Source organism: Phascolarctos cinereus, unplaced genomic scaffold (assembly GCF_003287225.1).
Source record: "Phascolarctos cinereus isolate Bilbo 61053 unplaced genomic scaffold, phaCin_HiC Scaffold_5;HRSCAF=322, whole genome shotgun sequence".
NCBI classification, from domain to species: domain Eukaryota; kingdom Metazoa; phylum Chordata; class Mammalia; order Diprotodontia; family Phascolarctidae; genus Phascolarctos; species Phascolarctos cinereus.
Window position 1 is genome coordinate 347,859,398 of NW_027555958.1, and position 15,850 is coordinate 347,875,247.

Genomic DNA, 15,850 nt, shown 5'->3' on the forward strand with positions numbered 1-15,850 from the left:
TTGGCATAGGTGGCACACAACCATTCATTTAGAGATTAATTACCTTGTGACATTAAATGCCTTGTGAGATGCTTCTTGTTTCAGACTATATTACACTGTGATTTAATTTTCACTTGTGTTATCATTCAGCAACAGTACTGTAGATGTTTGAGGGTAGATCAATATACTTTTAAACAAAATTCTCTTGGGGCCTAGTAGGGTGTCTTAAAAATAACAGGGTACTCAAAATCCTATTGTTGATCTTATTTTTCGAGAGAAAAGAAAAAGAAAAAGACTTCAGGAACCGTGGCCTGCTAGGTACCAGGGAGGAGATCTAAGGGAAGGTTTACATGACTATGGCTGTATTTGTAAGAGAACTTTGAACCAATTTTAGAAGTACCATGCAGAACCCAGTCACTTGGGAATGGATATGAAAACTGCAGGAATGAATGCACAAACACTGCCAGATATACAAGAGTTCGCATAACTGAAGTTGGATTCATGACTATGAGAAATGTGCCACTCTGGACTGTCCCTAGCAACTTCACCCTTCACTAAGAGACTGCAGAGCTTGGTAAACTGCCCTTCAGGGCTCGATTCAGAAGGCATGGAACTAGATGTCACCACTAACACTGCAAGGGAGGAGAAACCCATACGGGCTCCTGTGACTCTTGTGCATCCATGTGGACGCAATGACACCTGCTTCGCTCGCAGCAGCCAAGACCAACTAAATAAGAGTGTATTTATTGTTCCCTTTGGGAACTGTGAAAACCTCCGTCGGCACCCCGAGAGGAGGAGGAAACACAGCAGTCTAGGGCTGGGAACAAAGCTCCTCCCAGAGCAGCTGTTGCCGCCGCCTGCGGGTTCCTTTCACTTTCTCACGGCCAAGTCACCCTGGAGCGCCGCTGCCGCCCCGGCCACTGCCTCTGTAGCTGCTGCACCGGAGAACTCCACCCCACACGGCATTGCTGCGAGCCTCCACGTTCGGCCCCTCCCACTGGCCCGGGCCCCCGCCCTCCCTCGACATTCCCACCTTCCAATTGGCCGACGCGGACGACTGCTTTAGTTCGCCTCCTCCATTGGGGGGGGCACACTGTCCGTCGTCCGCTCGCCCTCCACCCTCCTGTAGAGCCACTTTCTTATTGGAGGAAGTGGGGTGGGGAGGGGGGACAGAGAGAGGGGCGGGCTAACAGCGCCGGTCCAGCCGCCGTCTGTCAATCGCGGAAGCCGGCGCTGGGAGGAGGGAGAGGGTGCCGGGAGGAGGGGGGGTGGGGGGGGTCGGATTGGGGAGGAGGGGGGGAAACATCTGGCCGGCGCCGCCGCGTGCGTGCGTGTGCGTCCTCCCACCCCCTCCCTCCCCCGTCCCCCCGCCCGCGCTCCCCTCCCCCTCCCCCTCTCCAGCCCCCTTCCCCCCTCCCTCTCCGTTCCCTCCCCCTCCCTTCCCCCACCCCCCCACCCCCGCCCGGCGCTGCGCTCGCTGTGTCTCTGGCTGGCTGCGGCCGCCGCTGGGCTGCTGCCATGGGGAGCCGTTGAGAGTGGGGCCCTCTTCGCTCCGCCGCGCTCCTCCGGCTGCCAACGGGGGCGGGAGTGAAGGGGGAAGGGGGGGAGCGGGCGACGGAGCCGGGGCTGGGGGGGTGGGGGGGGGACGGGAGGGAGGGGGGCCGGAGGAGGAGGAGGAGGAAGCCCACCAAGTCCGGGAGCGGCGGCAGCGAGGAGGAGGAGGAGGAGGACGCGGACGCGGCGGCGGCGGCGGCGGGGACGCGGTGACTTAGGGCCGCTCCAGGGTGTGAGTCCCGGTTACAGCACGTTTCCCCCTGACCCCGGCCCCCCTCCGGCCCCCTCCCCCACCGCCCGGCCCGGGGTCAGGGAGTGGAGGGCGGAACCGGGGCAGGACGGGGCGGGGGGAGGGCGCACCAGCTGTTCCAGCCCCAGCCCCGGGAGCCGGGGGGCCGGGAGAGAGTGAGCCCGAGGTGAGGGAGGAGGGGCCGGGCCGGGGGGCGCGGGAGCGGGAGGGTCTCGTCTCGGAGGAGCGGAGTTAGTTTGTGCGGTTCGGGCTGTTGGAGCTCTGCGCCGGGGGGCGGTGCAGCTGCGGGGAGGCCCCCGGGGCCGGCGGGGCGCCCTGGGGGCCGCTGCAGCTGCGGGGCGCCCCCCCCGGGGGTGCGGTGCGGGGGCTCGCCTCGCCTCTGCTCGCCTCGCCTCTCGGGGCCGGTGCAGCTGCGGCGGAGGGGCAGGGGGCCGGTGCAGCTGCAGAGCCTCCGGGGGTGGGTGGCAGGGGGGTGATGGAAGTAGCGGGGGGAGGCTGGGGAGCCGATGCAGCTGCAGCGGCGCCCGGGACGGACGAGGTTCCTCCGGGGACCCGTGCAGCTGCAGTGGTGCCCGGGCGGGGGGGAGGGGGGCTCTGGGTGCTGGTGCAGTTGCGGAGAGGCCCCGGGGGCCCGTCTAGTGGGGCGTTGGGGAAGCGCTAGCAACCACTCTGCTCCCTTTGGCTTCTTCTTGCGACTTTTCTTTTGTTGTTGCTGTGACCCGGGTCTGTTTTCTTGTCTGCTGTTGAAGGTGTTTTCTTGCTGGACTGGCAGTGAGTCCAATTCTTTCCCTCTGGTGTAACACCCCCCTCCCCCTTTTAAATTTTCTGCCCAATATGTTTTACATAGAGTATAATACATAGAGATTCGCATCTTTCTCTTCTTCCTCGGACCCCCCTCCCCAACCCTCTTTAAAAACGAAAAGTAAAACCTCCAACAACCTCTCTGGACCAGCAGCAGTGAGAGTTAGCGGGGTCGATTTGTGGAGTAAGGAGTCACCAACTCATTTCGGTGCTTGGGACTCATTAAACTGTCACTTACCCGACCCCACTGAGTAAATGGGGTGATTAATGCCTGATCACTTGGAGCTGGGAGAGGACATTTGTGAAGTGGCAAAGTTGAAAAGGAGCGTATCCCTTAGACTACTAAGTCTAATTGACTTAAGTAATAAACTCATTGTTAGGAAAAGTTAGTTTTTGAGGGGTGGAGGGAAGAGAGAACTGTTGACTTTGCCATTCATTTAACATTCCTCACTTTTTTCCTAACGAGGATGCAGTTCATTAACATTTAAGCTGGGGCATTTACAGTTGAGCTATAGGCCATGTTTCTCTCCCTGCCCTCCCCAACCCCCCCTTCACACCTCGCCCTTCCAAAGGTCTTTGGGGATGAATCTGACATTCACAGATGTCAGTAGCACCATGCACAGCACCATTCTGTCCAGCTGAGGTTACCCTTCTATTTCATCAGCCATTAAAAAACCCACAGACCAGGTAAAAACTTTCTAAACTAACTGGACTTCTGTATATGACAGACCTCTTTATTATGATCAGCAAAATTACAGCATGACCCCCCAAAAAATGTTGTGGGAAACAGATCAAGGGGAAGACAAGGTTCTGCTTTTCTGGCCAGAAAGTCAGATCTGATATGCAGGTGCAATGGCCATTTTAATTCTCTGTTAACAGATCGTATCCAGTTTATTAGTTTGTGTCACTGAATGGAATCACTTTTCAGCATTTTTAGAAAAGTACACTTTCAGCTTGTTAGTATTTTGAATTTGAATTGATATTGATTGTGACAGTATGAGAAATTATACTTAGAAGGTAGTTGGAGATAAGTCGTTAAGTATGAGTGGAATAATTGTGGTGAACCAGGCTGAAGTAATAGTTTCCAATAAGTCTCCCAACATTCCTGTGACATGTATATTATTATCTCAGCAGAAAAACAAATGGAAGTCCTATGCTAACATTAAAATGGGAATATAGATTTAGAGTCAAATGGGTTTGATTTAGAAATATCCCCAAGGAAGCTGCCTTTGAAATGAAACCTCTGAGTTGAATAAAAGTGAATCTGTGGATTTCCTGAATAGCACTGTGGCTTGAGTATCCTGTCAATATATAAGCCAGTCCACCAACTTAAGACACAAGTGTTGCTATTCCATAAATACAGTAGAGCTCCATATGTTTAGTTTTTCAATTTCTTCTGTTAGAAAGTTTGGGGGAAAAAAGGAGACTTTGAAGTATTTTGTTTATACTAACAGAAGAGAAAAGTTCTCCTAAGAAAAAGCTGGTGGCAGGAGTGTAGAGGAGTAGCATATGGCATTAAAAGGAGCACAGCTGGAGGTAGCATTTCCATCTGAACATGATGTCAGAGCAGCTGACAGCCTGCCATCCCTCAGCCTTTTATTCTAACACACAGACAGGGAGTTAGTGTGTGCAGATCTGTGTGTGGAGAAGGTATCTCATTCCTCTCTAACATCATCTCCACTTTGCATCTGTCTCTCTTAGTCTGCTTTTTTTCCACCGATCTAACAGACCTGGAGCCAGCAAGACTCAGAGGAAAGGACTTAATCAGGTTTATGTGTACTAAAGGTAGGAGTAGCAATAGATTAGATTCAGCATATTTCTGTTTTGGTGTTTTGTTTATTTAATTTGGAAAAATCACATTACTTTTCTAACCAAGTTTAGGGATTATATATGAAATTGAGTATTAAATGAACATCTTGCTGTAGTCGAAAGGCTTGGGCTGCAGCATTATCTGTCCCTTTACACTTGAATCAATAACTTTTAAAAATACATACAGGTATTGCAAATTTTGAAATGTAAGTAGGGCTTTGAAATATATTGTTTATGGAGCTCACTTTAAGTTAAATTGCTTTATTTTTTCACTGACATTTTAGCTCCCTTTTGCTTTGAGGAATATTAAATAGCAAAGTGTATGGAATCAAGTATTCAAACTTTTTATGGAAGAATTGTTGTAGTTGAGAAACTAAATTGATTGTATAATGAATTATACTCTTAACACTTTTACACTCTTAAACTTTATTCTTAAAGGTTCAGCAGCACTACTACTGAAGCATACAGCTGTAGTGCTTTTGAAACAGAGCAGTTGTTTTTGTTTTTTAAGCAAAAAAACTTTTTGTCCCCAGGAGAAAATAGCTTGACTGGTTTCCTCTTTTCTCTTTCAGATATATATTTAAGAGATCTTTTATTTCAGCATAACAATAATTATTTGAAGGAGTTTTTGTGTTAGCGACTAATTTAGAACTTGTAGATTTGAGCTGCCTGAATTGGCCAGACAGCTGTAATCGCACTCCTCTATTCTTAATCTCTTTATCTGGGCAGCAGCTGCCATATGGCCACAGTCAGCTGGATCAGATGTTTATAAGCTTCCTTCTTCGTCCCTCTCTGTCCTCTCAGCCTCCTAATTTGATCACAGCTACCTTGTGAGCTGCCCTCCAATCTTTATTTTTAGCCCTCTTAAGGATTAGGATTGATGTTGGCTGTGGGGCACTTAAAGTGATTGTATTGTAAATCTTCTTGGGTTATTCCAGCAGTGGTATTTTGCAGTATATATTTAGGGGTTGAATGGAAGTTTTAATATATCTTGGGTAAAGTGGGGGGGGGGCATGGAATACGGAAAGTAATTTGGTATAGTATTAATGTGCTCTAGTCCCCAAGATGCACATTCTAAGATGAATGGCATAGAACTTTGCATCTGGTCAGAGGAAAGGGGAAGTAGAACTTGCTTGCTTGCCTATTTATTTATTTATTTGTAGAGGCATTACATATTGCAGTTGAATTTTGACCCTTTGTACATCCTTGCCTCTCTTCCACCCCCTCCTTTCTCCCTCCCTCCCAGAAAACAATGGGAAACAATGCATTTTTGAAAGAATGGAAGTTGAAGGGGGGTAGGGAGGAGATGAAATATATCAAGTCATGTTGAAACAAAACATTTTCTTCTGGTTATGGTAATACAGACCTAGGCAACAGAATAGTTTGTCTCCATTTCTAGAAGTTCATTTTCTCTATGTGTTTAACTTGCAATCATTTTTATCTTAATTGAAAGTGATATGTCTTTACTTCATAGTTGGAATGAATTTCAGTGTAGAAGTTATTTTGCTTTTGCAGCTAATGAAAGTTCAGTTGAGAATTTTTAGAATTTAAAATCCTTCTGATTTCTGAGAAACCAGAAGTATAATTTGTACAAAGAAATGCAGTCATTTTTCTTTCAATTCACTTCTAAAATCTTTGGATTTGTTCATAGTAAAAATGATCTTTTCCATCTGTTAGTGTAGTCCCTTCTGATCTCATACATGTGTGCTATACCTGCAAATCTTAAGGTATTAACATCTGTTTTCATACACTAGGCTTTTGTTGTTATAACACTCTGACTTTAAAAGTAAATTGTTTGCTAATTTCTGAACTAATTATGCTATTTATTTATTTTTTCTTGTTTCAGTGAGAATTGTCCTTTAAACTTAATGTGTGTGCTGGAGCTATTGTGTATAGTTTTAAGTGCAATAATGGAAGCATCAAAAGTAATAAAATAAAAAGGGTGGTTGAACAAGTTTCCTTAATTTTAATCAGCATTAGTTAGGCTGTTCTTTGTTCATTGGCATAAGGCTTTGTCTTAGAAATTAAAGCCATTTTGGATGTTTTATAGGAAATAATTTGAGTAAAGTTAATTAAATTTCTCCTGAAAGTGATTTAAATTCTAATATTCTCAAGAAGCGATTACAGTTAAGCATTTTCAAACTTGACTAGAAGTATGGTGGAAGCTAGTAAGATAATTTTTGTGAAATAGAAAAAGTTGGGAAACTACATTTTCTTTTCACATCTGCAGTTTGGTATAGTGAGTTGGTAGTCCTTGGGTCGTATGCCTGATTAAAACTCAAAGAAGCGTATAATGACAGCCAAAGTTTACTTCCTTTTTTTTTTAAAAAGTGTGAGGGCTATGGTATTAAAAAGTTGTTTCCTCCCCAACATTAATAAGGAATTTTTCTGTTTGTAGGTTATGAAGACAGTATGGAGTTTCCAGACCATAGTAGACATTTGCTACAATGTCTGAGTGAGCAGAGACATCAGGGTTTTCTTTGTGATTGCACTGTTCTGGTAGGAGATGCCCAGTTCCGAGCGCACCGAGCTGTACTGGCTTCATGCAGCATGTATTTCCACCTCTTTTACAAGGACCAGCTGGACAAAAGAGACATTGTTCATCTGAACAGCGACATTGTTACAGCCCCAGCTTTCGCTCTCCTGCTTGAATTCATGTATGAAGGGAAACTCCAGTTCAAAGACTTGCCCATTGAAGACGTGCTAGCAGCTGCCAGTTATCTCCACATGTATGACATTGTCAAAGTCTGCAAAAAGAAGCTGAAAGAGAAAGCCACCACGGAGGCGGACAGTACCAAAAAGGAAGAAGATGCTTCAAGTTGTTCGGACAAAGTGGAGAGCCTCTCTGATGGCAGTAGCCACATGGCAGGCGATTTGCCCAGTGATGAAGATGAAGGAGAAGATGAAAAATTGAACATCTTGCCCAGCAAAAGGGACTTGGCGTCTGAGCCTGGGAACATGTGGATGAGGTTGCCCTCAGACTCAGCAGGCATTCCCCAGACTGGCGGAGAAGCAGATACACACGCAACAGCAGCTGGAAAAACAGTAGCCAGCCCCTGCAGCTCTACAGAGTCTTTGTCCCAGAGGTCTGTCACCTCCGTGAGGGATTCAGCAGATGTTGACTGTGTGCTGGACCTGTCTGTCAAGTCCAGCCTTTCAGGAGTTGAAAATCTGAACAGCTCTTATTTCTCTTCACAGGACGTGCTGAGAAACAACCTGGTGCAGGTGAAGGTGGAGAAAGAGGCTTCCTGTGATGAGAGTGATGTTGGCACTAATGACTATGACATGGAACATAGCACTGTGAAAGAAAGTGTGAGCACTAATAACAGGGTACAGTATGAGCCGGCCCATCTGGCTCCTATGAGGGAAGACTCGGTCTTGAGGGAGCTAGATCGGGAGGACAAAGCAAGTGACGATGACATGATGACTCCAGAGAATGAGAGAGTCCAGGTGGAAGGGAACATGGACAGCAGTTTACTCCCTTATGTCTCAAACATACTCAGTCCAGCTGGCCAAATATTCATGTGCCCTCTCTGCAACAAGGTCTTTCCCAGTCCCCATATTCTGCAAATTCATTTAAGCACGCACTTTCGAGAGCAGGATGGGATCCGCAGCAAGCCTGCTACTGATGTCAATGTCCCAACATGCTCCTTGTGTGGTAAGACTTTTTCTTGCATGTACACCCTGAAACGCCACGAGAGGACTCATTCAGGGGAAAAGCCCTACACTTGTACCCAGTGTGGGAAGAGCTTCCAGTACTCCCACAACCTGAGCCGCCATGCTGTGGTTCACACACGGGAGAAGCCACATGCCTGTAAGTGGTGTGAACGTAGGTTCACACAGTCTGGAGACCTTTACAGACATATTCGGAAGTTTCACTGTGAGTTGGTGAACTCCTTGTCTGTTAAAAGTGAAGCACTGAGCTTACCTACTGTCAGAGACTGGACCTTAGAAGATAGCTCTCAAGAACTTTGGAAATAATTTTATATATATATAAATAATATATATATATACATACACACACACACACACATACACACACACACACACACACACACACACACACATATATATATATATATATATATATATATATATATATATATATATATAAATCTATATATAGTTGTGGTACGGTCTAAAAGCAGTCTTGTTTCCTTGAACTAAAAAGTTGGAATATTAACTTGTTTTTGCACTTTAGGATAGCATGAAAAATTTCACTAATTTAGCATTCTGATAAGAAAAACTTTAGAGTAAGTCAGAAATAGAGAGGTGTTTTTCTTTTGTGGAGTAGGGAAAGTAAGCCAGTATATACTTTTAAAAAACAAATCCTTATATCACAAAAATGCTTACACATGGTTTTATTTCTTCAACATTGCAATTGTGTTTTAAGCTCTGCAATTTTTTTTTTATGATTTTTAAATGCTGTAGAAATTCCCTCCAGTTTTATTAGCCTCTTTACACTTATAAAATTGCATGAATCTTTTCTGGCTGTTGGAAACCTGAATGCTTTTAGACCCAAATGGAAAATTTCTGAAATGCTGGATTATCTATTTTTAAACAAGCAGTTGACTTAAACTTTCTGTGGCAACTTCTGGTTTTCTGACAGTTCCCAATGAGAAAAATTCTGAAAGTACACTGGGATCACTGGGACTCTGTCTTTTGTGAAGGTTTGCTTGGGATGAAAAAAGGATATTGCAGCTTCAGCAGTGTTGAACTGTGTGTTTAAAAATGTGAATTACTGTTATTGTATACTGTAATTGATTACATGGGCTGGGGGGGGGTGTCAAAGAACTTGACAGGTTGTGTTGATGCTCATAGTTGAGTCTTGAAAAGTAAATATTAACGCTACAGAAATGCATGAGTTTCAATATATTTTTGTCTTTGTTTGCATTGTATAACTTTAACGAGTGAGTTTAAAATTATTTAATTTCCTTAGGAAAATAGCACCATTTGAAAAAACTGGTGTTATGAAGAACATAAATGCACTGTTTTTATTTTATTTTATATAATTTAAATCTACTTTCCCACTGTCTTTAAGTTGAAGCTGTTAAGTTGAATAAAAATTAAGCTACAAATTGATAAGTTAGCTACATAACAAGGAAAATATAAATGTTTACAAATGGCTTAAAGATTTGCATGTGCAGTGTGCATTTATAACAAACTTCTAATTGCACAGAACCCATGCCAGCTCAAAGTTTAGGTATCTACATTTACCCAGTTGAGCATTTTTAGAATTACTACTGCACAAATTGACAATAGGTCATTCTTTTTCTTTTCTCTCTCTTTCTCTCTCTCTCTCTCTTTCTGTCTCTTTTTTTTGCTCACCCTTTCTCCTTTTCTTCTTCCTCCCCTCCCCACCTCCCTAACCCTTCCCTCCCATGAAAAGATTCTTTGGACTGAAAAAGCCCCAGGCTGAAAGGACTGGGAAGCCTTGATTGACAAGGGGAGGGGGGTGAGCAGACTATGTGTATCCAAGCAGCCGAGGCTGCAGCCCGACGTGTGGTTTTCATGACCAACACACAGGGTGAACGCATTTTGCACAGTGTTTGTTTTCCTGTCTTGCACTTACAAATAAGGTCTATGGGAGTAGCATGGAAAACGTTTGCTGTTTTTCCCTTTTTTTCCCCTTTGCTTTTGTTTAAAATTTGATCGCCTTAACTACTGTAAACATAGCCTATTTTTGTGCTTAAGATACTGAATGGAAAACTCCATTGTGTGTTGCTGGACTGTTTTGGAAATATTTGGTCAAATGTGTGTTAATTTGGCTGTAATGGCATTTAAAGCAAACAAAAAAAAGCTGTGAAAATGGCCTTGGAGCATTATCTTTAGTTACTTGAAGAGTTTCTAGTTTTTTTTAAAAATACAGTTTATGTTAAGATACATTTTTATTAATTTAGAGAAGACAATCAATGTCTGTGAGAAAACGGACTTTCTTTTGGATTTTTTTTTTGTGGTCATTGTGAGTGATTGCTTTTTCCTCTTATTAGTTTCACATTCTTCCTTTGTTCTAAAACTTAGACTGACATCTAGCTTTGACAATCATAGTACGTTTTATTTTCCTGAGGGGGGAATAACTTATGATGCTGTTTAGTTTTGTACTCTTGGTGTGTTGGTGAATTTTTAAACTGTGCTAACTGCAATAAATTATATGACCTGAGAAGCAGATTCCTGGTGTGTGTTTTTTAAAAGTTTGATTATATATCTCATAAATGGTAATTTCATATTCTATGAAGTACATCATTATATGTTTTATAGTTTCTATCAACAGTTTATGAAATAATTTGATTAAGAAACATTCATTTGGAAGAGATCCTAAGTTTTTTCATCCATCCATTTAAGTTACTAAATGCACAGATTAAAAAAGATTTGTGCATAAAATACCCATCCTCTAGGTATCAAATGTTGAGGTTATTGGGAACTTATGCTTCTTTTAAACACCAAGTGACATCATAAGATTTTCAGGATATTTTGTGCCACATTGCCAATCCATACATTATAAGTCGCTTTTCATGTATAATTTTCCCCTAAAGAGATTGGTCAGATCTATTCTCTTGTGTTCTAGTTTTAGTGGAAAATTGAAGGAGACGGGATGTCTTAATTTGCAGGACTGCTTGGCTAATGACTGGAATTCTAGGCAATAGAATAAGCAGGCATTCAGAATGTTGTTGATCAGCTGTATACATGCATCCTTTTTTGTTGTTGAGAGGAGAGAACTCAAGATATTCAAGTTTTAATTCTCATTTTTAAAAATTAATAAATATTTCTCACAAAAATACATATTGCTGAATCTGAACCTAGTCAAAATATTCTAAATATTGCTTCTCTGAATGATGCTTTCAGACTTATCTTGCTGGGATATTTAGTTTGAGAAACTTAACGCTGGTTGATAAGTTAATAGAAAATCTAAAGCTTTCATAATGATGTTATCAAAAACACTTTACTATCATAAAAGAGTAAGTTATATCCACTGGCTGTTTTCATTTCTTTAACTAAAACTAGTTTTTGAAATGTATAGAAGTTAAACGCCATTTGAGTATTGCTACCAGTACTTAAAAAAAACCGAACAACCTTCACTTAGCTTGGTTGATGGAAATTATTTCTTTGTTTGAATTCTAAAGATATTAATTTTGATTTTAAAAAATAATAATAAACTCAAAGGAAGTATGCAAGGTTACTGATCTTGAAAATCAGTTCAGCAGTGGTTCTTAAGTTCAATAGTGGTCAAAATAGGAGACTTCTTTGGAGCGCATGCTCTGTTCATAATATACAACTTGGAATAACTTTTATTTCCTTCTCAGCTTGTTGACATAGTTGTATTGCATGCTACTCATATTTGACTGTAACCAGGCAAACATTGTTTCACATGAAAGGGAAATGTACCATTGAACCTTTCCAAACAGTGAATTTTTTGCGTAGCTATTAACCTTTCATAAAGCCTTCTATTTTAAGTTTCAATAAAGAATCCTTGCATTGAACATTAAAGAACTCCAAAGCCTTGTCGGGTTACCTGCTCCTTTACCTTTCCCAGCTGAGTATCAAGATGACCCTGGTTGTTAATCAGGAATTAGTAGGAATATTCTTGTCAAATTAATGGCATTTAAAATACACTGTATTAAGGTTATCCACCACGTCAACAATTTAGCATCACTTTTGATTCCATTGTCAGCATCTGTATTTTTAAAAGAAATGGCTTGGGTGTTTTATGCCATTCAGGATTCAGCATTTAAGAGATTCATAGGACATATTAAAAACTTTTACAAAATTGATCTTTTGCAAAAGCATACATACAGCAAAAACAATTTTATATAAAGCAAGGAGGATGAAGCATTTAAAATGAATTTTTAAATTGCTAAAATAAATAGGCACAAAATTTGCCTTTCCTATGTTAAATAAAGGATCCGTTAATTTGTCATACATAATATTTGAGTTGAAACGAGGGAATAGTTGAATTATTTCTTAGGTAGGGATATCAATTTTTTAAAAATGTACTTCCTGCTTATTAACTGTTTATTTTAATTTATTTTAGACTTTCAGATGATCAGTGTATATGTTTCAAATAATCGGTGTGTATGGTTTAAACTACTCAGTGATACTAAACATTGTAGGGGATACAAAAGATGCTTTTTTCACCTGTGCAGGGAGCTGGATTAGTTGTCTTTTCAGTTAAGGATGCTACTTGGTGTATTAATATGTGTCTGGGCTTTCATGAATACTTGCAAAGAAGTCATCATTGGAGGGTAGATTTTAAAAATTAATTCATTACTTGATTTTTAAGTGACCAAAAGAGTTTTTGTTGAAGTATTTTGTTCTAAATGGCTATCAAAGAGAAGCTTTTTTTTTTCACATGGTGAGCTCAAAGCTTGTTAAAGCTGGCTACTATAAACTTACCTACAAATACTCAAACTGTAGAAACTTAACTAATAGATTAAATTTCAGCATTTCATCTTAAAATGTCAAATTTTCTAATCTTATACTTGATATTCCATTAAGACTTGAAAGGGAAACCATTTCTTGATTTTCATCTTAATTTTACACCTCCCTGTCTTATGATAAGCTCAAAGAATTTTAATTGTAATCAGAATTTTTAGATATTAATCCATCATGTCTATAGTTGTTTGATGTTTATTGCAATGCTGTAAATTCTTAAGAAAATACTTCATTATGTGACCATTTAAATATGAGAGCCCAGCGTTTTTATCCACTATCTCCTTTTCATCAAAATGCTAGTTATCAGCATTTTCAGAAATACTTTAATAAATTATTCTTGTATGACTTCATCATAGCTATGACCAAGTAAAATTACAAAAATAAATAAATTTGTCCTTAAAATTATTTTACTTATTATGTAATTAAGTATTTTTATATGAATAAACTACTGGTAAATCCATTTACAGGAATACCTTTGGAATGTACAAAAGTAAAGCTACTTACCACAATTGCAAATCAAAATACATGTGCAAAAAGAAATGCTTCTGGTTTATAGCCAGAATCTAGGACTTATTTTAATGACAGAAAATACAGCTAAATCTTTCAGTTTGTGTTAATATTATGGTTTTTCCATAGTTTTGTTTCCCTTTTCTTTAGAGGCTTTTAAAAATAATCAGGTTTTTTTTTTCAATTTAAACTTTTTGGATTCTTTGTTGATACATGTTACAAGGTCTTCTGTAGAATCTCTAAGGTTAGAGTTGCTGTTTTGTAGAGCTAAAGTACTACATTAAGAAAGAGGCAAGAAGAATTAATTGATACACTACACTGAATCTATCAAAAGTCTGTCCAGTTATAATTTAACGGTTTAACAAGAAGTATTTATTCAAGTCAAAATACTTTGAGTACTAAAGCTCTTTGTAGTTGTGGAATGCAACATTGAGAGAACACCTTTGGCTGAAATATTCAGATAATTGAGGACAAATCAGTGTTTCCTGTTTGAATTATATAATTACCTCTAATTAGTTGTAGAGATATAACGAGTCAGGACAATGACTCGTAACCTAATTTTTTAAGTTTTTTTTTTTTAAAGATTGTCAGCATCATTTAAACATTTTCACCCTAATAAACATTTGGGAAAAAAAAGTTATCTAGTTCTATATGGGTCACATTTATGTTCTTGCCTGTCAAGATTGAGTTGGTGTTTCTACTACAAATCTTAATTTCTGGGATGTTTTAAGTAGGTCATTGTAATGCCTTCCCTTGGCCAAAGCTAACTAACTCATACATGCTTTGCCTAAGGTAAAGTTTTTCTTAAATTCAAGGGAAAACTTATGGATATTCTACTTAGGAGCCTGAGGCAGGTGAGACACCTTCCTTTACCTCTTCTTTTCAGAAATGGTTTTACAGTGAAACTTACCTTTTTGCCATAGGAAAGAATCTAGTTTCTTTGGCAAGAAAGCCCAGTTTGGCTTTAAAGTACAACACGTTATTCAGTAACAATTTCAGTGAGGATGTTCAGAATGAGTCTGAGAGGCCAGGGGGATATCTGTATAGATTGTATAAATAGAAATTATTTATTTGCATGTATAATCTCTGTAATTAAAATTAAGTCAAATTGCTTTTATTAAGTGTAAGCATGTACTTAATGTATATATCGGAATTTTTTAAGTCATCATCTCAGCGTGCCAATACACAGATTTGCACAATGCGTGTTTGGAGTCACTCCGAGCTGCGGCATGAAAAAATATGTTTGAGTATTGGTAAAATATTTATAGGGTGGATTAAGTCTGTTGTTTAAAATATAACACATATGCAATTATACTGTACTTGAAAGAACAGCATGGCCTTGTCTACATTGCCTAACCAAAGTTAAGCTGTTATTTGAAAGTGCTTAGAAAGAATACTAATTGCCCATGTTAAGAGGATAAGCTTTGAAATACATAAATATATGTATCTATACATTTACTCATTTAAAAACTTAGTACAATTTTACCTTTTAGGAGCACTTTTCTCATAATCCTAACAAGCTTTTTGTATATCTTTGATCAAATACACACACACACACACATACATACATACATATATACAAAAGCATTATTGACTTTCCATCTGAATCCAGTCTTATTTAAATGTGTTTTTACAGACTTAAAATATACAGTGACCTTTTCCATGGAATCACTCCTTTGGAACTGTTGGGAGGGTTATCATATAAATTAGCTGTTTGGTAAATGTTTAAGTGCCAATTACATATTTACCAGACAGACAGTAATGCTTCCTAAGGATGCTTATTTAGACAATTTTTGGAAAGACATATTGGCACAATAATGTGTAATTAAAACATTTATGAAAACTATTTCTTGCACGTGCACCATAGCTACCATGCTTTTTAAAGTTAGTGCCATTTACTTGTATTTAGTGTGAAAAATTCCATTCCTTCTAATTCATAACTGTTTCTCCAATTTATTTAAAGTCCTAATTGATTAAGAGATATTTAGCCCAGGAACATCTTCCAAATAATTACAAAAGATGCTTCTAAACAACTGGTTTTCAGAAGGGTAGTCTTAGAAAAGCATGATAGGAGAGAGCAACAATACAGGTCTAAAACTTGCAAGAACTATTTATACCTGTAAGACCCATCTAATATCTGCCCCCACTCCCAGGCATTTTTGATATAATAACTATATGGATGTAAGCCTTTACCAAAGAGGCACAGATATGGTGCTTACTTAAGCCTGCCGTTTTATGAAAAGACTCACAACTGTGACTGTCAACATTTTTTCTAAGTCTGCTTTACTGGAGGTGGAGAGTTGGCCCTATGTGACTCACTTTTTAGAGTGATCCAGAGCACTGCGGATTTATCATTAGAACAAAGATACATAGCTTAATTGTCCATCACTGCTGCCTTGAGAACCTTTATTTATGATTAGGCAAATTGGTTACCTTTTTGACTTTCGAACATTTTAGATCTGGAAGCTGATTTGAAATGAAAATTCAAATTCTAGATCTTCAGCACCAGCATCCTTACTG

The 15,850-nt window shown here is 40.0% G+C and overlaps 1 protein-coding gene across 7 annotated transcripts; it reads left to right on the forward strand.

Moving 5' to 3' along the window:
• The first annotated feature begins 1,632 nt into the window (after positions 1–1,632).
• Positions 1,633–10,561, forward strand: ZBTB18 (zinc finger and BTB domain containing 18). 7 transcript variants are annotated; one of them, XM_078156271.1, is made up of 4 exons: positions 2,379–3,271; positions 4,286–4,369; positions 6,792–7,479; positions 7,592–7,685. In XM_078156271.1, the coding sequence occupies exons 2-4, from the start codon at positions 4,357–4,359 to the stop codon at positions 7,599–7,601; spliced, it is 711 nt and encodes a 236-aa protein (XP_078012397.1). In that variant the 5' UTR covers positions 2,379–3,271; positions 4,286–4,356; the 3' UTR covers positions 7,602–7,685. The 7 variants fall into 7 exon arrangements, with proteins under 7 accessions (XP_020837750.1, XP_020837751.1, XP_020837752.1 ...); XM_020982090.2 differs by having other exon boundaries at positions 2,382–2,554; positions 3,157–3,271; positions 6,792–10,561; XM_020982091.2 differs by lacking the exon at positions 2,379–3,271 and adding an exon at positions 1,633–1,765 and having other exon boundaries at positions 6,792–10,561.
• Positions 10,562–15,850: the final 5,289 nt, after the last annotated feature.